At 44.7% G+C, this 23,515-nt stretch overlaps 2 protein-coding genes and 1 long non-coding RNA gene across 4 annotated transcripts in view; 2 read left to right on the forward strand and 1 right to left on the reverse strand.

The window, feature by feature from the left end:
• LOC102450239 (MAX gene-associated protein-like) overlaps window positions 1-23,515 on the forward strand; it is a 212,947-nt gene that overhangs the window by 186,328 nt on the left and 3,104 nt on the right. The gene's annotated exons all lie outside the window — the stretch shown is intronic.
• Window positions 1-23,515, reverse strand: part of LOC142829132 (uncharacterized) — a 217,553-nt gene that overhangs the window by 94,837 nt on the left and 99,201 nt on the right. The gene's annotated exons all lie outside the window — the stretch shown is intronic.
• LOC142829131 (MAX gene-associated protein-like) lies at window positions 126-22,272 on the forward strand. 2 transcript variants are annotated; one of them, XM_075927189.1, is made up of 4 exons: window positions 126-933; window positions 4,420-4,639; window positions 5,782-5,962; window positions 6,613-22,272. In XM_075927189.1, exon 4 carries the CDS (start codon window positions 6,633-6,635, stop codon window positions 8,154-8,156), a length of 1,524 nt encoding a protein of 507 aa, XP_075783304.1. In that variant the 5' UTR covers window positions 126-933; window positions 4,420-4,639; window positions 5,782-5,962; window positions 6,613-6,632; the 3' UTR covers window positions 8,157-22,272. The 2 variants fall into 2 exon arrangements, with proteins under 2 accessions (XP_075783304.1, XP_075783305.1); XM_075927190.1 differs by having other exon boundaries at window positions 5,782-5,882.

The following is a 23,515-nucleotide window of genomic DNA, read 5'->3' on the forward strand; positions in this document are numbered from 1 at the left end:
AATGAACGCCGACGTCGCGATGAAATGAGAGATCTTTTCGAAAAGCTAAAAAGAGCACTAGGACTGCATAGCCTCCCCAAGGTCTCCAAATGCTACATCCTAAAACAAGTAGGTATTTTACAGCTCAAATCATATGGAGAAAAATTCCTTTAATGTGGGGCAAACTGGCATCAGGTCTGAAAAACAGTGTAATGATATGAAAAATATTTTAGATGTGAGTGCAGAAATGCTTTTCTCCTCTATGCAATCGTTTCACAATAAAGTAATTTGAGGAGAAATGAATTCACTCGAGATAAACTTTAGGGTTTAATGGGATGCGCTCCCCTATCTTCCACTGCTTCTTTGCGAATTTAACACTCGAAAGTAATTGCCTTGGCAATTTTAAATTGGACAGCGAGGCAGTCTGAATATACAATGAAGACAGATCTCCCTAAGGTAAGAAAATAAAGTTCTTTGTGAAATATTTTATTTCAACATAGGATATAGATAGAAAACTGTAAATGAAAGGAAACAAGCAGCACGTAATCAAGAGCCATAAATAATTACATTTATCTGTATATTACATTCCTAGGGCTTTGTCAATTACCTGTTAGACGTAGGCTTATGGAAAATAGATTCTGTCAAACTAAATATCTTTTTGATGAGGTTACAAGTTTGATCGGTAAAGGTAAAAGTGTTGATGTAATATACGTAGATCTTCTGTAATGCATTTGATTTGGTATTACGTGACAGTTTGAAAAAATTAGATGTCAAATTAACATGGCACACATTAAATGAATTAAAAGATGGCTAACTGATAGGAGTTAAAATGTAATTGTAAGTAGGGACTTATCATCAAATCATTGTTTCTAGTGGGGTTCTGCAGGGATTGGTTCTTGACATTTTTATTAAAGACCTGGAAGAAAACAAAATCATCAGTGATGAAGATTGCAGGTAAGAAAAAAATTGGAGCAGTGGTAAATAATGAAAAGGACATGCCACTGAGACAGTGTGATACGGATCGCTTGGGGGAACTGGATGCAAGCAAACAATATGCAGTTTGATATGGTTAAATGTAAATGTATACTTCTAGTAGTAAAGAATTCAGGCCGTACTTAGGGGATGGGGAACTCTATATTCTGGGGAGTAGTGACTGAAAACGTTTTAGAAGTGGTGGATAATCTCTGAACATGAGTTTCCAGTGTGACACTGTGGCCAAAAGACCAAAAATCTGAAGTAGGATAGTGAAGTTATTTTATCTCTGTATTTAGCATAGGTGAAAGTGCAGCTGGAGTATTGTCCAATTTTGGTGTCCACAGTTCTAGAAGGATGCTGATAAATTGGATGGGATTCAGAGAGGAGCCATGGAAATGATTAAAGTCAAAATGGTTAGAAAAGGTGCTTTATAATGGTAGACTGAAGAAGATTAATCTATTTAGTTTAATAAAGAAAAGGTTAAGTGGGGACTTGAGTACTGTATAGTCTTAAAATGCCTGCATAATTCTTAGTCTTAGAGAGAAAAGGATAACATGTTAAACAAGACAAAATCACACTGGAAAAACAATATAACTTTCTAAGAGGGATGTTAAGAAGAGGGTAGTTTGCTAATGGTGTAGTCAGTAGAATTTTTATCGACTACACAATTAGTCGATAAGGGAAGGCCGCTAAAGGGCTCAGTCCTGGGTCGCACTGGGTTTGGGACCTAACCCCACTGCGACTCTGCATTTAAAAAGTAGGAGCTAGTCTGCCTTGCCCACCTACCTCCTATTAAATTTTTAATGCAGAGTTGCAACATAGTTTGGTCCTGGACTGGTGTGAGTTGGGACTGAGCCTGGCTGCCTGCTCACCTGGCTCCTGCTATGTTTTAAATGCAGAGAGACACTGTGGTTTGGCCCCAGATCTGTGCAAGCCAGGACTGAGCTGGGCTATCTGGTTACCTGGCTTGTGGTATGTTTTAAATGCAGAGCCGGAGCAGCGGTAGGTCCCCTGCTGCATCTTTGCATTTAAATGTGTAAAGTCGCTAGCATAGCTTATCAATTAATCAATTATACTTACACAACCCTGCTTTTTAACAGCAAGAATAATTAACAACTATTTACCAACAACAATTTACCAAGGATCATGATGTATTCTCCATCACTGAGAATTTTTAAATCAAGATTGGGTGTTTTTCTGATGGATGGAAAATGTCTGTAGGGAGACTTTTAAAATGCCTTTTTTGACTGGGAAAGGAGAGCTACTTATTTCTGTGTTGTATGCATTAGCTTGGTCTCTATCCTGGTATTTCTGACATGCTTCTATGTCTATGAAGAGATCCAGGGTCTGACTGATCAGGGAGATAAACTGATTGGGCAGAAGAACTTACTGACTCGCAAACAAGACAGTCTGATTCGTAAAGTATCCACACTTTCGGGTGCGGTGGTTTTAGGGGACATAGTGGTTAGAGGAGTGAAAGAAAGAACTTGTAGGGCTGGGAAGGACTAGGGTGTCACTTAGTGGATAGGTACATAAGTGGTAGAACGTGCAGATAAAAGATTCAGTATTAGCTCCTCAAAGATACTTAGGGACCTAACTTTCATTAAATACCTTTGAGAATCTGGCCCACAGATTGTAAGAAAAGAAGACTGATTTTTGGGATAGGGTGTATCTGTGATAGTATAAAGTACATTGTCATAAACACAGAAAAGTATTTATTTCTTCAAGCAGTAAGGGCCACAGGTTCTACAGTGGATCTTCAGCTCACGTGCAGCTTTGAGGACAGCATTTAGACCTGTCAGCCACTAGCTTAGGGAGACAACTCTCCTGTTAAGGAGACATACTACTTTTGTTTCATCTCCACAGGTAAAGGAAATGTGGACATACCTTCCTGCTGCAGACCATTAGGATCCTAGTGTCCAGTACACTGGAGCTATCCAAAGGGAAGAATATTTCACTGCCTTCAGAAACAGAGTTTTGTCCAAAGAGCCTTTCTTGTATATCCTCAATAGCCAAACAGGGTTTCATCTTTGGACATTAGTCTGGTGCTGATTCCTTTCATGGCATCCTTTCAGCCTTCCAAAGGATCTGACCCTATACTTTCTGTCTATCAAGTGGCTTTTATGATAACTGCATCAGCCAGATGGAGTATGGAATTAGTACTGTCCTGAGAACACAAGTACTGCACATTCCATGTTGATAAATTAGTTCTTGGTATGATTCCAATAGTCATTTTAGGCATGTAAAGCCAACTTCATATTTTGTAAGTTATGGCTGATAGGACCAAAGTCCTTCTATCTTAACACAAAAAATGTATCTAGACAAATCTAAAACAGTAAAGCATTCAGGCCCAATATTTGTAATCAATTGGCTGTAAGCAGGAAGGAGAGAGTGTTTTTCATAGTCTTACATGTCTAGGTGGATATGGTGGTTTATACTTGAGCCATATGAGGCAAAAAAATAGCCTTTTTAGTAAACTCTGGTCACACTCCATAAATGCAATATGTGGGTAGAGACCTACTGTTCGTAAAAAATCTGCAAGATAGCCTGACTTTTTATAATATGCTTCAGAGCTGATAGGTAAGCTTTGTCTTTTGCTGTAGTTGAAATGATAGTATTGACTCTGTAGTACCTCTGTCACTTGAGGGACAGCCTGTGTACAGTTATATGTAGTGTGGTTATAGTTGTGTTGATCTGCTCTCTGGGGCTCCAAAGCTTGTGGTTCTCATCAATAGAGATTGTCCAGTAGAAGATATTACTTCACCCACTTTGTTGTCCTGTGTATAGTTATATGAGTTTTGATCATATAACTAAATTGCTAAATAAATTCTCAACGTGCCTACAGACAGTTGATAAAATTCCATTGTATAGTCTGTGGATCTTATTGTTCTAAGAAATATTAAGCTTACTCTAAAATTTCCTTTCTTTGAATAGTAAGATCTACAAGTCTGAACAACTTTGGGTAAGATGAAGGATCTCCATTCATAGCTAAATAAATAATGCTCTCATCCCCAGCTGTCAGTGTATTTGTAGGTAAGGCCAACACCGTATTTACTGTAGCAGTGAAAGTTCTCAACTGGCAACCTGTCCAGCAGGAAGAGACACATCCCTGAGCCATTGGTTATTAGGTCTGAATTCTGTCCATCAAAGCTGCAGACAAGCTGAAGACCAATTTTAAGATCTATTTTTTCTCCTTGAAGAGAGTAAAAGTAGATATATTTTCCTATTTCTGTGATGCACTGTAGATTGTTCTTTGGACAATAAATTGCATTGGGGTAAACCTGCTGGTTCTGTATGGTTCCATTCCAACTCTTAGTCCTGGAAGCAATTAGAATCCGAGGACATTTTGTCTGTCTCTCTCTCTGTCTCTCTCTCTCTCTCTCTCTGTCTCTCTCTGTCTCTGTCTCTGTCTCTGTCTCTCTCTCTGTCTCACTCTCACTCTCACTCTCTCTCACTTTTTTGTAGGTAAGACAGAAGAAGTGGTTCTGAAGAAGTTAGAATACATTTATGCCAAACAGAAAGCGGTAGAAGCACAAAAGAAGAGGAAACAAGTTGAACCAGAGGAGACTGTTGTGTCCATGAAGCCCAGCAGACAGCAAGAAGGATCCTCCACTTCTTCCAAAGATTGTGACAAATAGGCGAGGGAAGCCATTAATACTCGTGAGGAAAGGAGGCCAGGCTGCTGGTAGGTTGGGATATGTTTGATCTTATCACACGGGGTGGGGGGGCGGGAAATATCATTGGTAAGGCTGTGAGTCTGTCATGGATTTTATTACTTTCTGTGACCTTCATGATTTCTGTAGTGGCTTGTGTGACTAGTCAAGAGATTGAATGTGAAAGGGGGCTCGTGGCTGAAGAAGGAAGTTAGGGCATAGGAAGAAATGAGAGCTCTGAGTGGCACTTATTTAGGGGGGCTTCCCAGAAGTAGCAGCATGTCCTTAGGCAAAGGTGTGCTAGATGGTTCTGTGCACTGCCTCCAGCTGCAGACACTCCCCCTCCCGCAATTCCTATTGGCTGCAGTTCCCAGCCAGTAGAAGCAGCAGAGCCAGAGCTCAGCGTGGGGGCAGCATGCAGAGCCCCCCTTGCTACACCTCCACCTATAAGTCAAGGGCTTCATTGCAAAGTTCTGGGGAGCCATATAGAGCCAAACAAAAAGCCTGCCAGCTGCACCAGTCCTCCCCTCCCCAGAGCACTCCTAGACCTCCCTCAGAGCACCCGCAGCACCCCTGAGCTGTCCCCTGTCTTAGAGCACCCAAGATTGTCAGGGTTATATAATACAAGTTATGTACAGGACACGGGCCATTAATTTTTGTTTACTGCCTGTGATCTGTCCATAACTTTTACTAAGGATACCAGTGAGTAAAATGTAACCATAATCATTGGATAGCTTGGTGGGTGAAGGGAGTAGCAGCCTGCTGTGTATAGCCATTTTGCTATAAATGTATTAATTTCAGACACAGTCAAGGTAAAGAATCAAAGCAAGAATGTTTCTGTATATTAGGGTTATGTATGTTTTACATTTTAAGGTAGAGTTTAAGAAAATCTAGAAATTTACAGAAATCACATTAATTTCCTCTGTGATTGGATAAGTGGGGTCAGAGGTTTCTATGTGGGGAAATCAAGATAAACCGAGCTTGCCAGTTGCTAACAGATTTTAGCTGAGAAAATTGTTCTAATTAGCAAAGTGGGCTGAGGACACTAATATTGATATTCACTCAAAAGAGAGCTGTTGTCAGCTAGTAAGTATCTATTGGTTAAAGGATGTAAAGCATGCAGTGACAGAAATATCACTTTCAGTGTGGGGTTTTTATTTGTATTTTTATGCAGTGGAAACCACATCCTCTCCTGTTACGTTAACTACTGCCAGCCTAGTGATGACTCCACAAGGGCAGGTGCTTACATTGAAGAGTTCCCTGATGCCAGAACAGGTAGCCACTGTTCCTTCCACACTTCTGCAAGTTTGAGCTAAAGTCTCAAGTTGCTAGCAACACAGTTACAACACAGCCAGGTAAGCTCACATGAGAGCAGGTTTACTGGAAGAATCATAGAATACTAAAACTGGAAGGGACTTCGAAAAGTCATCAAGTCCAGTCCCCTGCCCTCACGGCAGGACCAAGCACCATATATCTAGATCATCTAGATCATCCCTGATAGATGTCTATCCAACCTGCTCTTAAATATCTCCAGTGATGGAGATTCCACAACTTCCCTAGGCAATTTATTCCAGTGCTTAACAAGCCTGACAGTTAGGAAGTTTTTCCTAATGTCCAATCTAAACCTCCCTTGTTGCAATTTAAGCCCATTTAAAAATTGTTATTGAATCTATCCCTGTGTTCATTTATGCACTTCAGTTTATAAAATACAATTTTCCGTAGGGGGAATGAACATCTTTCAAATGTGTTCAAGTTAAAAATAAATTCTGATAGGTAATAGACATCATGTGATTTCAATGATTCACTCTTCAGAGTAGTATTGATTGTTAAGTTTGTAGAGTGAAAAAAAAAAGTACAACCAGTTCACATCTGTGTATTAAAGCAGATGTTTCAAACTCTTTATAGAGTTGGTTTTGTTGGGGGGAGGTGTTACGGGAGAGGGAGGATTGTTTTCAGCTGCAGTCATCAGTGACCCTAATGGATTTTGCTTTGTTTGGTTTTTTAGAGTGTGAAGATTCATTTGTGATGCCAAAAATTGTCAGTGTGACATCACTGGCTGCTGAAGGGGGAGTTAATTTAAGCCTGAATAGAACCAAGAATTCTCATGTAACCCCAGGTGCTGGTGCCCAGACATCTGAGCAGTCCCTGAAAGCAGGACCTCATGAAAACAGGCAGAATGAGGACATCCTTTCAGAAGAAAAAAACAAGGCATTTCCTGGAGACAGCTGTGGAGATGGGAGAAGTGCCACAGGGCCCACGGAAATTTTCCTTGAAAATAAAGACAACAGCTTTCCACAGATTCAGAATGTACCTACAGTAAAAGACTCTTCAGAGTCCTTTGCTAAAAAGCTTTGTATTGGAGAGTTTGTTGGAAACCAGGGGAGGAGGAAAGAGATTGATCAGGGAGGGGAAAGGTTGAAGCCAAAGGATTTTCCATTCCGCAAGCTGCAAGTTAAAGATCTCAAAGAGTCCAGGATAGAAATGGAACTGAGGAAAGTAGCCTCTGCAATGGAGGAAGCAGAACTAGACCCAAGTGAGTTACTGGGCAGCATTGAAGAGAGTGATGACACTGATGAAACCCTCACTTCACTTCTCAACGAAATTGCCTTTCTCAATCAGCAGCTGAATGATGACACTTCTGGCATGTCAGAGCTGCCCAATACCCTGAGTTCAGACTTTTCCCCAGAAGACTCTGAAACTCGCAGGGGAGCTGCCAGTGACCTGGCTGCTGCAGATGGATCCTCCTTCCCGTACGGTCACTTGGGTAGCAGTTTCAAGGCCCTTTCTGAAGTTCGCGAGAGTAGTGACTCCATAAGCCCCCTCCTGCTTCACCTAGAAGATGATGACCTTACGGATGGTGAGAAGAACTCTGCAGAACCTTCATCTCAAGCAGATATTTTGAAGATAGTGATAGGCTCTGACATGAAGGACCCACTTGCCAAACTCTCAGTAACTGATGGTGGTCACGGTAAAACTTTAGATCCCTTGGCAGAGACCAGTGTGTCTCCTCCAATCCTGCAAATGAAAACCAATCTAGAAGCTGGTAATACTGACACATTGTGGAGGCCTATGCCCAAACTGGCCCCACTTGGGTTAAAAATTGCAAATCTTCCATTAGACTCAGAAGGGCAGAGTACCAAGGTGATGCCAGTGTTGGCGCCTGTAGTTGCAAAACTGGCACCCATTGGTTTAAAAAGTAAATTACCTGCAACTGACCAGGAAGAACAGGACAGTAAAATAATGTCCACATTAACCTCTGTGGTTGCTCCACTACCCTGGAGTCAGGGAGACAGAGGTGAAAGTGAGTCAGTTCAGTGCTCTGATAAGAACCAGCTGCTGGACTGGCCCACACATGGCTGGCTTTTTGCTCCCGCCATTGGAGGACCTGCCAGAAGGCGCTGGCTGTGCTGCCATGGATACGCTTTGCTTTCCCCTTTGTCCAGTGGCAAAAGCAGCAGCAAAGTTAAAAGAGGCTTGGGGGAAGGAGTGGAACTGTTCCCTGCACTTACCAGTGGGAAGCAGAGTGATGCAGGTGTGAGGAGGAGGTAGAGCAGAGCCTGCAGGGGCCAGGTCAATCTGTGTCCTACCACCACTGGTGAGTGCGGGGCCAGGCCTTAATTCTGCTGCCTTCTGCTAGTCGCCCAGGGCGTGTAACTCACGGGATGGGCCTTAGGGAAAGGAGTGAATGGGGTGGAGCAGAGGCACGACGAGGTAGAGAAGATGGGAGAGGGCCTTGTCTCAGGCCTTGTATCTCCCTAGGGACATTTTGAAAGGGCATGGATGGAGCTCCTCACTGTTGTGGCAGCAGCAGGAGCCCTGGTCCTTTAAATTACCACTGCGGCACCAGGGCTCTTAGCTTTCTCAGCTGCAGTCCCTGAGCTCCTGGGCGCTGTCCATGAAAGACTGACTGAGGTGCGGGCTGCCCCAATTCCACACGATTCTCCACCTCTTGAGGCCCAAAGCCACCACCTCTTTGCTAAGGACACTGTGCCCGGTGCAGGACACATCCATAAGTCCCAATGTCTACTTTCACTTCTGCAAGACTAGAGGCCACATACCCTGTTAAAAATCCCATTGTGGTTTTAAATAGGGATGTTAGCAAGTAATCGATTAGTTGACTATCCAATAAGCATAAGTTTATTGGACAGTCAACTAGAGTATCGGCTATTCGCTTTCCCTCCCTTGCTGCCTCTATTTGGGCCTGCTGGACTCAACACAAGCTGGGACTGCTCGGTCCTGGCTTGTGCTGGTCCAGGACGTTGTGCCTCTGCATTTTAAATGTAGTGAGAGCCTGGCAACTGTTACTACATTTAAAATGCAGAGCCGCAACATTGGTGGCTCCCAGAGGCAGCACAAGCCGGGAATGCTCTGTCCCAGCTCAAACAAGCGCCCGGAGCTATGGCTCTGCAGACTGGTCTTTATCCACTAACTGTGTAGTCGATACAAATTGTATCAACTACACAATTAGCCAGATAACTGCAATTTAACATCCTCAGTTTTAAAACATTTTCCCGATTGCCCACCTCAGCAAATATTCCTAGCAGTTGTCCTTTGTGGTGTTCTACTGTTCATGTGATTCTGCACACCAGATGCACTCCTGTCTGGAGTACGCAGAAGAAGTGGCTGTGCAAACACAGCTATGGATCAGTCATATAAACATGGATATCTATGAGCAGAGTGCACAGGCGAGGCAGGGAAAGGGGTACAATAAGGATCAGTAGCAGTGTTGTGTGAAAGCAAAAGAACTTTGTCAGGGATACCAGAAGGCTAGGAAAGCCAACAATAGACTGGTGATGCCACTTAGATCTGCTGCTTTTACAGCAAACTGCATGTCATGCTTGATAGAGACCCCACCAAAAGTTGACCCATGGACAACTCTGGATATTTTGGTGGCGCGTGAGACAAAGATTCTTGCCAAGAACTGTGAGGCAGATGGAGGGAGAAGATGAGGGGGGACTCCAACTATGCTCTGAGACAATATCTATTTGCAGCCTCCACGGTCTAGACAGTCCCTCATATGGATGAGCCTGAAGACGGGAAGTGAACTCTAAGGCTACATCTGCACTGCAGCGCTATTTCTGAATACCAGAAGTATCCTGAAGTAGCTATTCTGCATCTTTTGAGTGCATCCGTTATTTCGAAACAACGGGCCTGCTATTCCAGTGTCCCCATAACCCGTTTCACAAGGGTTAAGGGACGTTTTGGAATAGTGCTTTATTTCAAAATTACCTCAAACTAAACAACACAATTTGAGTAGCACAAATTGTGTAGCTTATTTCAAGGTAAGAGTGCAGTGTAGACGCAGCCGAAGTGTTTGCATGCATTTTGCTTTCAATGGTAACATTTAAAAATGGTACCTAGACCAAACTCCCAAGTTATCAACTTTTCAGTATTTTATTTGTAAGAGATGAGACAGAAATACAACAGAGGTAGAGTTGGCAATTGGCACCTGTTTTCCATTCCCCTGTTGGATTAGATGCATTCAGGAGCACATTGTTTATGTACATAGAGATGTCCCTTTTGTATTCTGGAGTGATCTAGATGAAACTTTCACTAGGTACTCTGTAGTTCTTTCCTATAGGTTTCTAAAGATGGCTGCCTTATTTCTTCCTTGCTCCTTTAAATGATCTTTCTTATTCCTTTAAACTGTTTTTTGGCAATTGACAGTGGGGTCCTGGATCAGGCTGCAGGTCTTCATACTCATAATGTTATGTAGTGTACAGCAGCACGTGGCATACAGCTATCTCAAGTCTGCAGAGCAGTGACATGGCAGTAGGGAGCAGAGAATGCATCTGAAGCACTAGTAGGGTCCTCTGCCACCTCCGCCTTCAGCAGGTGTCATGCCTTTTCCTGAGATGCAGGGAGCAGCGCTGCAGTAGCTCCAGAGAAGGGTAGCATGGGTGTCGAGCGCCCACCATGTCAGCAGGCGACTGAGCGGGAAATGACTTGAAGTTGAGTGGGGCTGGTGCCTCGTTTAGCAATTACAATTTTGGCAGCGGCACGGGGCGATGCAACTCCCCGGTGCTACCATGATTCGCCGATGACTTTGAGGCACCAGGCACCTGAAGATACCTGCCCAGCACACCCCTCCCCTATGCGCCCGACCCAGGCTTCGGCAACTGTACCCAGCCGCACAGCGCCTCTCGCTCTGCGACCGACTGCGTGATGGGGCTATACCACTATTCAGGGCTGGGGAAGGAGAGAATCACATGAGCCCTACGAGAGCCAATGGGGAACGAGTTCTGCGTGGCCCACACGAGAACGGCATGTTTCCCTCGCGCAGGGGAGGGGCTGGAAGACCCTCCCTGGTCAAAAGAAGGAACGGAAACTATGTGAACTGGTCACACAGCCAATCAGGGTGGCGCTTGTGCGGCAGTTGCGAGGGCTGCTCTCCTTGCCTGTCCGCCATTGGCCTCTTGCCTCACGGCCCGCACGTGCCAAACACAGTCTGTTTCCAGGATGCTGCCTCGCCCCAGCAGGCTCGGCTCCCATGGTGTGGGGGCGGGCCCAGCGAACGAAGGGGTCGGCGGGGGGCGGGCAGAGCACGTGACAGGCCCTATAGTCAATGAGAGAGGCAGCTGCGCGTGGCACGCGAAGGCCTCAGGCGTTACGAGTGGCGCTCGTGGGTTGCGGCATGGCTGCACGCCCTGTGCCGCGTGGGCTAACAGTGGGAAGCAAGTAGGCACTCTGAACGTGCAACAGGATCCGCCCAGCATCTTCGCCCTCATTTTGAAGTTTTATTTGAGGAGGTGGCGTGAGGTCGGGGCATCACGTGAGCGGGGCGGCCCAATCACGCGGGGTGCTCTCTGCCCGGCGCCTGCCAGTGGCGGCTCGGCCTCCCATTCCGGGGGCGCTTTTGAGGCGGGAGCAAGGGGGGCCGCTTCCCAGGCGGCGGGAGTGGGTGCGGTGAGCGAGCGGCGGTTCCCGCGCAGGCTGGTCCCCGTCAGCCCCCAGGAAGCTGACGCCTGCAAGCACACGAACAGCAGGCGCCGGCAGGGGCGTTTGAGCAGTCATGGGACCGGGCGCCGTGCGATGGGGAGGGGGGAGCGAGCAAAGGAGGAGAGGGGCTGAGAGCCGCCTTGCCGCCAGCTGCATCTGGGGCCTGGCACTGGGAGGCGGCTGCGCGAGGAGCTATTGCGCCTTGAGGGGCCCCGCACGTGTGGGGCGACGGCTCCTCACGTGCAGCCGCCGTGTGGCTGTCGATGCCCCTGCCGAGCAGATGGGACCGTCGCCCTGGGTTTTACAGCTTCCCCGAGAAGCGCAGCACGCCCTGTTCCACATGAGCTGGGGGCGAGAAGCGCTGAGGCGCCTGCTTCCGCGGGGTCCGAGGCTGCAGATGAGAAGGACGAGTCGAGGTTGTAGGGAGCTTCGGGCTTCAAACCAGTCCCCTTGGCTTGTCTCGTCACATATCACGCTGTGCCTCCTTTGCTGCTGGAGCCCTGACAAGTGAAACCGGAACAGGGCGTTAATGTATAAAGGCTTCATGGTCAACAGCGAACGCCCCTCTCAGAAATCTGGCCTGAAGATCACAGTTCTGGCATGTCCAAGGGCAAACTGAAACCACACACACGCACACGCGCGACAGAAAGTAAGAACATCTCTAGTCTCAGACACAATAGGGCCACAAATCTGCTCTGGTGCTCTTTATATGTATGTATATCCTGTATGTAACATGAGGCTTCATTAAGAAGGCGATTCTTGCACTTTTCATCTGTGTTGCTGAAACACATTTCTTTCTGTCATCTATTGCTGACATTTTGTTGCGTGTATTTGGGTTTTTTCCTTGCATATTCTCTTTAGTACTTTGGTGCTCAGTGCACCACACATTCTAGCACAGTCCCAGGAGAAGAAAATTGTTGATGCCAGTGATCCAGCATAATTATATCTTTTCACTAGAGTGCAGGCTCTAGGGTGGGGCTGTGGGGATGAGGGGCTTGAGGTGAGGGAGAGCATGATGGTAAAGGCTTTACCTAGAGGTGTGGGCTGTGGGATGGCGCCAGAGATGCGGGATTTGAGGTGCACGCTGTGGATTGGGGTGGGACATTGTGGTTCAGTATGTGGGTAAAGACTGGGCTGGGGCATGGGGGTAGAGTATGGGGGTGCAGGCTCTGGGACTGTAGACTGTGGGAAGGGGGCTGAGAGATGGGGCTAGGGATTAGGTGGTGTAGTGCAGGGCGGGTTTCTAGGTTTGGGGGGCTCAGGGCTGGGACGGGGGATTGTTGGGGCACAGGCTTACCTCCAGTGACTCCCGGCCAGTGATATGTTAAGGCAGGCATCCTGCCTGTCCTGGCACACTGGACTGGACTGGACTGCACTGCACCCTGGAAGTGACCAGCTGGAAGACCAAGTCCACAGCCTGTCCCCATGTTCTGGCTCCACCTCCCATTGGCTGGTTCCTGGTTTATTGCCAAGCAAAAATGGACAGAGCTAGCTCATTTTGGGCTTGTTTTGAAATAGGATTGGCTTCATTTTTTGTCTTGTTTTGATTCTTTATCTTGTGAGAGTTGTTTACTACTTGCCTCCGCTTAGGAGCCAGTCTTGCTGCTTACAGCTTCAAGGGTCAGGACAGGCAGGAAGCTGGCTTTAGCATCCCTGCTGGTCACTTTGTGCAGTATGGAGACCCAGTGCCTGTCTTTCCATGACCCAGTACTGGGTCATGAGCAGTACTTTGAAAAATCACTGTTTTAGTATATTCTTTGCGCCTGTATTTTCATAGATTAGGCTATAGCAGCATAAAGTGAAGAACATGTTGATATATTTAAAAAAAAATCAAATTTCAGGTTGTGAAATTGTACCCTTGGCTGTACCATCCTGGTGAGATATTAGGGATGTTAAATGGCATTTAATCAGCTAATTGACTAGTTGATGGAATTTCCATCAACTAGCTGATAAGAGGGGGAAACTGCAGAGCCTCAGAGGGGTTAGCTCCTGGCCCTTTTAAGCCAGCTCCTCCAGCACAGGCTCCTGCTTTCCCATCTGCTGCGCCTCTCTGATAGAGGCAGCAAGTGTTTGGGGGGAGCGACTAGTCGCTTGCATCCTTAGTAAGATATTGCCTAAAATTTGTCTCCCTTGGACATTATGCTATACTTTCCTATACGGGATTATTAGAAGCAATACTTAGCAGAGTTACCATATCTGAGTATCAAAGGGATGTTAGATATAGTGTAATTGAATAGTCATGTAACTGCATGAAAACTTATTGGTTACATGACTATTCGATAGCTTCCAGGGACAGGGCCACCAGCCAGTGCGCTCCCAGCCCCACTCCTGGGGAGCCCCCTGCCACTCTGCATTGCTGCCTCTGTATCAGTATCTGCTGCCCACGCTTATTGGTTAATCGTGTAGTGGACTACATGTTGACATCCCTAGTTAATCAAACTGCAGTTCATCGGAGCCCTACAGTGCTTGGTGTGGTGAGAGAAAATGGTAAGGTGATGTAGGTTCTGTATTTGACAGTGAGGATTCAAACTTGTAGGAGCCTTGGACCCGTGTCATGGAATAAAATCCAACCAAGTGGATTTTTCTTTCAGAAGGTGATCATCGATTGCAATTCTCTGATTCAGACACTGGTATAGTCTACTTTATTAGGGTTTGTAGAGAAGGTGGATGGAATTAGATATTAAATTGTGATTTTTTTTTTATATGTTCTGTGTTAAAGTGGTAATCAAATTTGGGATTGAAGGATTTTTTTCCTTTCACTCTGTGTGATGATGTTAGCTAGAATCTGGTTGTTATGAGTGGGATGCTTTTCCATTTTCTGATAAATTGGAGCATGACAATCTGCTATAGTCAGATAACATATCCCAAACGTTTACATTCTTGTGGATTTTTTTAAAAATCTTCTGACTTTTCCATTTTCTGTGAGTTGAGGAAGGGGTGGCAATGGGATTGGAGTAAGAATGCTGATGGCTTGGGGTTAAAAAAAAATGTAGCAAGTGGGATATTAGGAGGGATTGATCTGAAAGGGAAAAGAGAAAAAAAAAGATATAGATAATCACGGGTAGTTACAAGAAAATGACGTAAATACAGTGCTACAAAGTCCACTAGAAAAGTCTTATTTTCTTCATCGCAAGAACCACTGACTCTAAAAAGTAAGGCTATGTCTACACTGGCAGCTTCTTGCGCAGGAACTCTTTTGCGGAAGAGTTCTTGTGCAAAAACTGCCAGAAGAGAGTGTCTACACTGGCATGTGCTTTTGTGCAAGAGATGTGCTTTTGTGCAAGAGCATCCATGCCAGTGTAGACGCTCTCTTGCGCAAGAAAGCTCTGATGGCCATTTTAACCATAGGGCTTTCTTGCTCATGAAATTTATGTTGTCTGTCTACACTGGCCTCTTGCGCAAGAATCGTTGCGCATTTATTTCTGAGCGGGAGCGTCAGAGTTCTGGCGCAAGAAGCCCTGATTTCATACATTAGAACGTCAGTTTACTTGCGCAAGAACATGCGGCCAGTGTAGACAGGCAACAAGTTTTTGCGCAAGCCCAGCTGCTTTTGCACAAGATCGCGCCAGTGTAGACACAGCCTAAATGTGGGAAATGGGAGGATTAGGGAAGTAGGCATTAGTCACCTAATTTGAGTTATGAATATAACAGAGCTAGCAGAACTTGTTACTTATAAAATTTTGCTGTCTTTTTTTATTGGTGGAACACTGTCCCACTTCGACATGCTTTGATAGTATTAGTACCTTTCCCTTCTTTAATACTTTCCACCCACTGTGCAAAGCATTTTGAGGTGTATCTCAATTTTAAGATGAGAAAACAGGCATAGAAATAAAGTAATTTGACTAAGGTTATGTCTGTGTTAAGAGATGGAAATAGTCAAATGACCATCCTTCCCATTTTTCTCACTGTTTAAAAGATCATGGGACTCTCCCTCCAGGTAAAAAGTGGTGGCCATAAGGCAGGGGTGGGCAAGAGGCTGCAAACGGGCCACATCCGACCTGCGGCTGCTTCCTTGGAACCTGTAAGCACAGCAACAGCCGCTTTAATTGTGGCTGCTCTATTCTGGGAGTAAGGAGGGAGGTTTTGTACTCTGACCTGCCTCCCTGCAAAATCTCTCAGGTCCCATTGGCCAGTTTCTGACCAATAGCAGCTGAGATTTTGCTGGTGGCAGGGATAGCCAATGAATCCTTTCCCCACCCTGCCTGGAGTAGAACCACATGGAACAGCTTGTGACTGTAGCCTTCAGGTTCCAGCAGGGCTGATGGCTGAGATCTGCCTAGGTAAGGGACTCCTAACCAGAGTCTGCCTCTGGCACCCCATCCCCTCTCTCCTCCCAACTACTTGCCCCAGGCCACCAACCAAATTCTCTGTACCCCTTTCCCCTAGGTCACAACTCCCTCTAAGACCCTGCACCCTCTCGTTACATCCTTCCCCAAAATTCTTTCCTGCACCCATACCTCCTCCCTAACCCTGCACCACATTCCACTGCCCCAAGTCATTACCCAAATCCTCTACACCCCCTTTACCCCGATCACAACTCTTTCCCAGACCCTGCACCCCCTCCTAGAGGCCCTTTCTCAGGCCAGAATCCTTTCCTGCACTCATTCTCCCTCCTGGACTCTGCACCCCAAGTCTGTGCCCCAGATCACAATCCCCTCCTTCACCCAAACTCCCTCTGATTCCATATCCCCTCCTGCAACCCTGTCTCCTACCCCAAGTTCCCTTCTGCAACGAATCTCTGTCCCAGACCCCAATCCCCTCGGTAGAAAAGCGCCCCTTGACCACTTGACAAAATCTTGGAGTGGCCCTCCATTTAAAAATTATTACGCAGTCTTGCCATAAGGCCTGTCCATACTGTTTCTTTATCTGGCTCAAGGGGATTGCTAGCCTAAAGAGAACAAAACTGATGAGCACTACATGATTCTTCTCGGTTTTGTTTTCCTTCTGCCACCATTGCTATTGACAAGAAGCACAAACATTACCATCCCCAGCGTTATTTTCCTGTTCTATAACATTCAGAATGGAGAGGTGTGGTGAAAAATATAGCAGACTTATGGTGATCTCCAGAATAAAGAACATACTAATGACTAGAGCCCTGCAAATACATGGATATTTGCTTTATATCTGCTGGTATCCGCATCTGTGGATGGGGATATCTGCAGCTCATTTTTGAAGACATATATGTAGATACAAATTTTGTATATAGAGCACTACATATTTGTGGATATTTGCTTTATATCTGTGGGCAGGGCTTGCCAAGTAGCCAGGAGCCCTGCTCGCCAACTGCGTGGAAGCACATGCTGCGCAGCCGCACCAGGCTAAAATCTACTTGCCACGGGCAAGTAGATTGCCTGATTTGTCAAGCCCTGTCTGTGGGTATCCATATCTGCAGATGTCAATGCAAATATCCACAGTTCATTTTTGCAGATATCTACCAATGACTTTCTGATGGAAGAAAACAATATAAAATCATATATTTTTAAAAAACAAAAGAATATTCTAGTTATCTGTATACTTAAAAATAATCATCACTATTTTGAGTGAAAACTAATTTCTTACATTTTTCCCAGTTGTTCTAGGTATGAGAACCTATAACCATGTAAACGGTTAACTGATAAGCCTTGTTTCACTGTTACATGCAGGCTCCTGCTCTGCTCCTGTAGAGCCAGCTGCCAACCTGCACTGTTGCCTCTGAGTTGATACTCTGGTGATTTCCTGCTTTAACTTCTGTGCACTAATTGTTTTTTTATGCCATTTTCTGATGTGATTCACCAAGTTATGAAGATATGCCTGTGGCTTTGTGAACATAATCAATGGATGGATTTATATCATTTTATGTTACAAATGTAATATCTCCAAACATTAGAAAATAGAATGCATTATTTACTCCTTTTAATAAAAGCACCATGAGCCACCCAATGAAATTAGTAGGCAAGTCCTTTAAAGAAAACAAAAATAAATACATCTTTAGACAATACATAGTTTACCTATGAAACTCATTTTCCTAGGATATTGTGAAGCTTGAAACTGTAACAGAGTTGAAAAAAGAATTATATGAGTTCATAGAGTATAGGTCCATCAATGAATATTAGCCAGGATGGTCAGGGATGTAACCCCATACGGTCTAGTGTTCCTAGCTTCTATTTGGCAAAAGTTTCAGCGAATAACCAGATGGGACACTCAATGATGGCTTGTTCAGTTCATTCCCTTTGAGTCACTTGGCATTGGCCACAGTTGGAAGACAAGATACTGGGCTAGGTGGACCATTGGTGTGATCCAGTATAACTATTACATTGTTAATATATCTGAGTTCCAGAGCTGACAAACTTAACAAACAACATATTGCAAGTTACAGGGTCTCAAAAAGTGGCAAAAGATTAGCTAATAAAAAGTAATTAGGTTAGATTATTTTTGTATTGCTTATATAGGATGCAACACTTACAGTTCTTGTCTGCATTAGAACAATCAATATACTGTAATGTACCTCAAATGCACTTCAAATTCACATAGGAGTGCTTCATTTGATTATCAAGGATGCAATAATTCTTTGACGTTATCTACTAACTTGAAGAGGTAAAGCTTTAACTGATTGAGTTTCGAGTGTTTGAAATATGTCATTGTGATGCCACAGCAGTGGCAAACAGAACAGTCAGTTGAATCTCCTTTGTTAGTTGAAGGTCTCCCTTCTGCTTCAGTGCCGGCATGCCCCTTTCAATAGTACTCTCAGAGTATCTCCCTCCCCAGAAATTCCCTTGTAGCATGTCCCAGCTTGTGGTGGTGGTTCTTCAGCCAGTTCTTCAGAGTGGATTGCCAGCTAAGACTTCATTCCATGCTCTTCTGTTTGCATATAAAAGGCTGCTTTTGTATATAAAGAAAGAATCAAGGGTGGGGGGTACTTAACATTTAAGGCCATGCTTTATAAGTATGGTACAATAGGTCATGTACTACATTAAGGGCTTGTTTTGCTTAATAAAAATGTTTTGTGTTTAATTCAATTCCAATTACTATCCTAATGAAACTCATCACAAATCATGAGCACCAGGTTGATTATCTACCAAATAAACAATATATCATTCATCATTTAAAATATATTAATGTACAATTAAGAATCTGAAAATATTAATCTATAATTGCTTAAATGTATGTAGGTAGTGTACCCTCCTAGGTAGCAAAAAGATGTACTAAATCTAGTGTAAAGACTCTATTTAATCAGTGTGCTTGAATGGTTATATTAACGAATGAGAAGGTAGGTATCTTTAGCAGAAAGCTGAAGTACAAATGGGAAAGTTCATTCCAATCAATGTGATCCTTGATTTAAATACTGTAAATCCGAATCCATGATTTAAATCAGTCCATCCCGATTGAAAGGTAGTCTAATTTCGCTGTAGCATTTTCAATAACTCTGTGTATTCATAAAGTTTTAATTTGTACATTTCCAAAATAGTAAAGTGTCCTGCAATCAGTTACAATGGTTGGGTCATCTTCTACAGCAAGACCTTGTCTTTGTAGGGGAAATAAACCAGCATAATTATTCTTCTGTGGCATTGGATGTACCTCTTCCACATGGACACCATCATAAAGTCATGATTATTCTGTAATAAAGTCATGATTGGTTAATTACTCTGCTTTGTAACTGGATTAACAGTTCTGGAGTAAAGTCACTTTTATTTAAAAAAAATCCACATGAGGAGTAAGGGTGTTAAGAGGCAGGTAATTGACTAATTGTGTAGTCAATATATGTTGTATAGACTACACATTTAGTTGATAAGGGAAGTCACTCTGTTCCAATTTGTGCTGGTCCAGGAGCTACCCTTGCTGTGGCTCTGTAGTTTAAATATAGTAGCAGCCGGGCTGCCTGCACAACCAGCTCCTACTACATTTAAACTGCAGACCTGCAGTGGGGGTAGTTCCCCAACCAGTATGAACTGGGTCAGAGCCAAAACCGATGTGGCTCTGCATTTTAAATGTGGTAAGAGCTGCCCGGCTCTTACTACATTTAAAATGCAGAGCTGCAGCGGTCCCGGACTGGCACAAGCTGAGACTGAGCTGGGTTTGCTCAGTCCTGGCTCGTGCTGGGTCCAGCAGCCCCTGCCCATGGTCAGCCTGGGCCGTGGCAAACAGGCACTGCTGCCGGAGAAGCCTCTGCGTGCAGCCAGCCCAGGCTGCTGCTGGAGCAGCCTCTGCCTGTGGCCAGCCTTAGCTGGCTGCGGGCAGAGACTGCCTTGTGGCAGCCTTCCCTACCCTCTATAAGCCTTCCCTCTGATAGAGGTGGCAGCAGCACTATGGGGGAGGCGGCACCTCAGAGACAGTGCTGGGGGGAATCTGGCTTTTAAGCTGGCTCCCTCCAGCACTGGCTCCTGTTCCGCCCCTTGCTGCCTCTGATACAGAGGCAGCAAGGAGGGCGAAGCGAGTAGCCGTGTCAACTACCAGATAAGATTAGGCTTATTGGGTAGTCAATGACTCGCTTACATCCTAAACGGGGAGGAGTTCTTCTGTAGAGATTCCAGAATATCGATTCTAGTCAGTTTTCCCACATAGACAAGCCCTAACACAGTACCAAGGGAACTGCTCTTTCTCTAGAAGTACAATAGTGCTACAAAACATTTATTTTTAAAGTAGGCAGAGTGCTGGAAGCAAACTCTGTCTGATGAGAACAGCATGGCCCTGATACTTCATCTAGGTTAGCAAAACCTGTAGCCAAAATTTACCACTGGAGGTAGCACTGATGGAAGCTTTATTGCACAGAAAGTTTAGATGACAGTGGTAAAAATGCCTCCAGCCCAATACTCCCAATATAGGAACTATCAGTAGAGTTATACCAATGAAATCTTAAGACTACAAAATTTACTAGTGTAAATAAGGCATTAGACTTACGCTGCAGCATACAGAATAAGAGCTATGTGGCATAACTACTTTAGAGAAGTAGACACATTCCAAGAGGAGGAAAAGTGAGAAAATTTGAGGAGGAAAGGAGCAGAGGTGAGATGGCTAAGAAACAAATATGAGATATGAGGGGGATAGATCAATTTAAATCCAAGTAATTTAAATTATGGATTTTGGTCAGTTTTTCCATTTGTACATGTTGAACCTCTCTAGTCTGGCAATCTCAGGACCTGACTGGTGCTAAAGGAGAGAATTTGCCATACCATGGGAAGTCAGTATTGTCTGGCAGTGTTACCAACACTACAGTTACTTACTGGGCTCTTAGAAAACATTTAGGGATAAATTAGAGCTAAATAACAGCATAGAACACTGACAGCCAGGACTGGTGGCTTAAAAAAAACTTCATGGGATTGTGGGAAACTTGGCCACACCCATGATAACTGGACATCCAGCTAATTAAAATCATGCCAGACCACAAATGTTGCTGGACCAGAGAGTGCTGAACTAGAGAGGGTCAACCTATAATTCAGTTATCTACTAAAGAAAGATGCCATCTCATTGGTTGGTTTATATATCCATTCAAACATGTCTATTTACAACTAAATAGAGTCTTTATACTGAATTAGGTGCATCTTTTTGCTGCCCAGGAGGGTACACTATAAGCAATTATATAGCTTAAAATAAAATGGGAGAAAAAACACAAGGAAGAAAACTGAGGAAAATTAGTAAAAAAAAAAAATGAGATAATGCAAGAAAATCCAAACCAAAGGAAACATACAGGACTCTTAACCCAGTGATAGGTTTTATAATTATATATGCTTTAAATAAATGTTTTGTACATTAAGGTTACTGGAATACTTGCTTGCCTTTCCAGTTTTCCATCTTACTTCCACTTGGTAGTTGGAAAACAACCACTGATGCATTTCATTGCTTACTAGATGACAATGGTCTTCCATGCAAAGAAGTGCTAGAAATTTCTAAGAATATTATTTGAAGTCTTTCGAAAGACTGTGGAACCAGACCCATGCTAAATAACTAACTTTACAACAATAATGCAGATCACAAGGGGTTTAATGTTGGAAACCAATAAACCCATAGTAATTTAATATTGTAGAACAAGGGGAATGTTTTAGTAGTAGAACCAGTATTTCACATTGACTTTTGTCATAACGTTATGTACTTAAACAGCTCTTTTGAACAGGGGCGATGGATTTAATCTTCAGTCTACTGTCTCCTAGGATTTTACTTTCAAGATTTCACTGTTCCTGGGTTTTTTCTCTAAAAGAGCAAAAGGGAATTATTTTGTCTGTGCTGGAGAGAAGGATAGGCTATCCATATTTTTAATCTGGTGCATGTGTGTCTATAGGGCCCCAAAAAATGGATTGGTTTGTGCAGTTTCTTTATTCTGTGATGCTCTTGGAATCCAAACTACTAGAGATTATCCCAAATGCATATGAATAAGCTTCTGTTGCCTAGGAACAGTCACGGGAGGGCTGGCCTTACTTAATATTAGATTAGGCTTGCCAACTCTCAGTATTGAAAATTGGATTTGAGTGGCAAAAGAAAATTATGGTAACAACGCTGAAATAGATGCTTTGATAACATTACTTGTTATGATTGGTCATCTATCCAACTCAAATTTCTAGGTGGCCGGTGCTTTGGTAGCTTGACATTGAATTGTTAGGTTCCTTTGCCTCTCTCTCCTTTTGGCATCACATAATAAATAACCCTGTTTCTCCCAAGATGTGAGCATAGTGTTTTTAAGATTAAAAGCCATATTCACATTTCCTTTTTTAAGGCTGTTACGTTTTGCAGATGAAATAAAATAAGTCATTAAACCATGGCTTTTAATGCTAAGATTTTTTTCCAGACATTAAATGGATTTTCATCTATTAGTTGTCCTTTGTTGACCTTATACTTGAAAGTACTTGGCTTTTTGGTGATCATAAAAGTTGATACTGGTTTTTTCTAGATGCTCAGTGACCTCCACCCAAGAAGGGGGGTCTTGGAGAATTTTGTAGATGAATAATATAAGGAAATCGTGACTGGATTTTTAGTGCCTACAGCTACAATGTGTAATCTCCAAATACATATAAAATACAAAAGTAGACATTGTGAGAAGCAATATCTTGCCATCAGATTAGTAGCTAATCACTAATGATTTTGAGTTTAAAGTTTTACTAGTTCAGAAAATAATGGTCTTGGTAGCAACAGGGGCCATGCCGGCCGCCCCGCCCGTTTAAGTACACGTTGTAGGACAAATACTCCTAGGATGCTGGAGTTGGAGGGCTGTACAAAACACTCTTTACACATGTGCATTGACTTGTAGAGGAGCAGAGCTTCGTTACACAGGGCAGGGCAGCCCGTGCGCTGCTCGATCGTTCTCTTGCGTGTTTGCCGGACTCGAGTAGCTCTGTGCGGAGTAAATGCTCATGGCTCAAGTGGAGCGGGGGGGCATTTGGTGGCATTTGGCTGCCCCGGAGCAGTTTAGTTGCTGTGTAAGGGGAGGGGCCGGCGCTTGTGGAAACTGGCAGAGCCCGGTCTGCAGACCTTGGGCGCGGCTGCTCGTTGTGGGAGGGCCGCTCGGGCTCGGAGGCCAACCTGTGGCCGGGCGAGCAGCGAGCTCCGGGGCCCTCGAGTTAACGCGATGATTCCAGCGGGCGGCGGCCAGGGCCGCTGCGGTGACGACCGGAGCCGGCCGGGGCTTCGATGGCAGCGTTTGCCCGGGGCGGCGCAGAGCGCGCGGGGACCCCAGAGCGGCTGCTCTTCGAGAATCTTCCGCTCCCCTCGCCCGTTGGCGGGCTGGGCCCGGGCCGAGTGTCTGGGGGGCTACCCCGTCTCTAGCACGTGACAGATGGAAGGCCAGGCGGGAGGGAGGGGGAGTGGGAGGCATCAGTGCGCCTGCGCGCAGTGTAGCGTCGTGACGTCATGCGGGTGCGCACGCACGTTCCCCCCAACTGGTGGACACACGGTCCTTGTGAAGAGAAGGGAGGGGGGAGCCTCTCTCCCCGCCGGCGCACGGTAACTGCGGGGAACCGGGACGGAAGGTGGTGCCAGGACCGGGACTGACTCCTAGGTCGCAGCGC

This window comes from Pelodiscus sinensis, chromosome 4, assembly GCF_049634645.1.
Source record: "Pelodiscus sinensis isolate JC-2024 chromosome 4, ASM4963464v1, whole genome shotgun sequence".
Classification (NCBI taxonomy): domain Eukaryota; kingdom Metazoa; phylum Chordata; order Testudines; family Trionychidae; genus Pelodiscus; species Pelodiscus sinensis.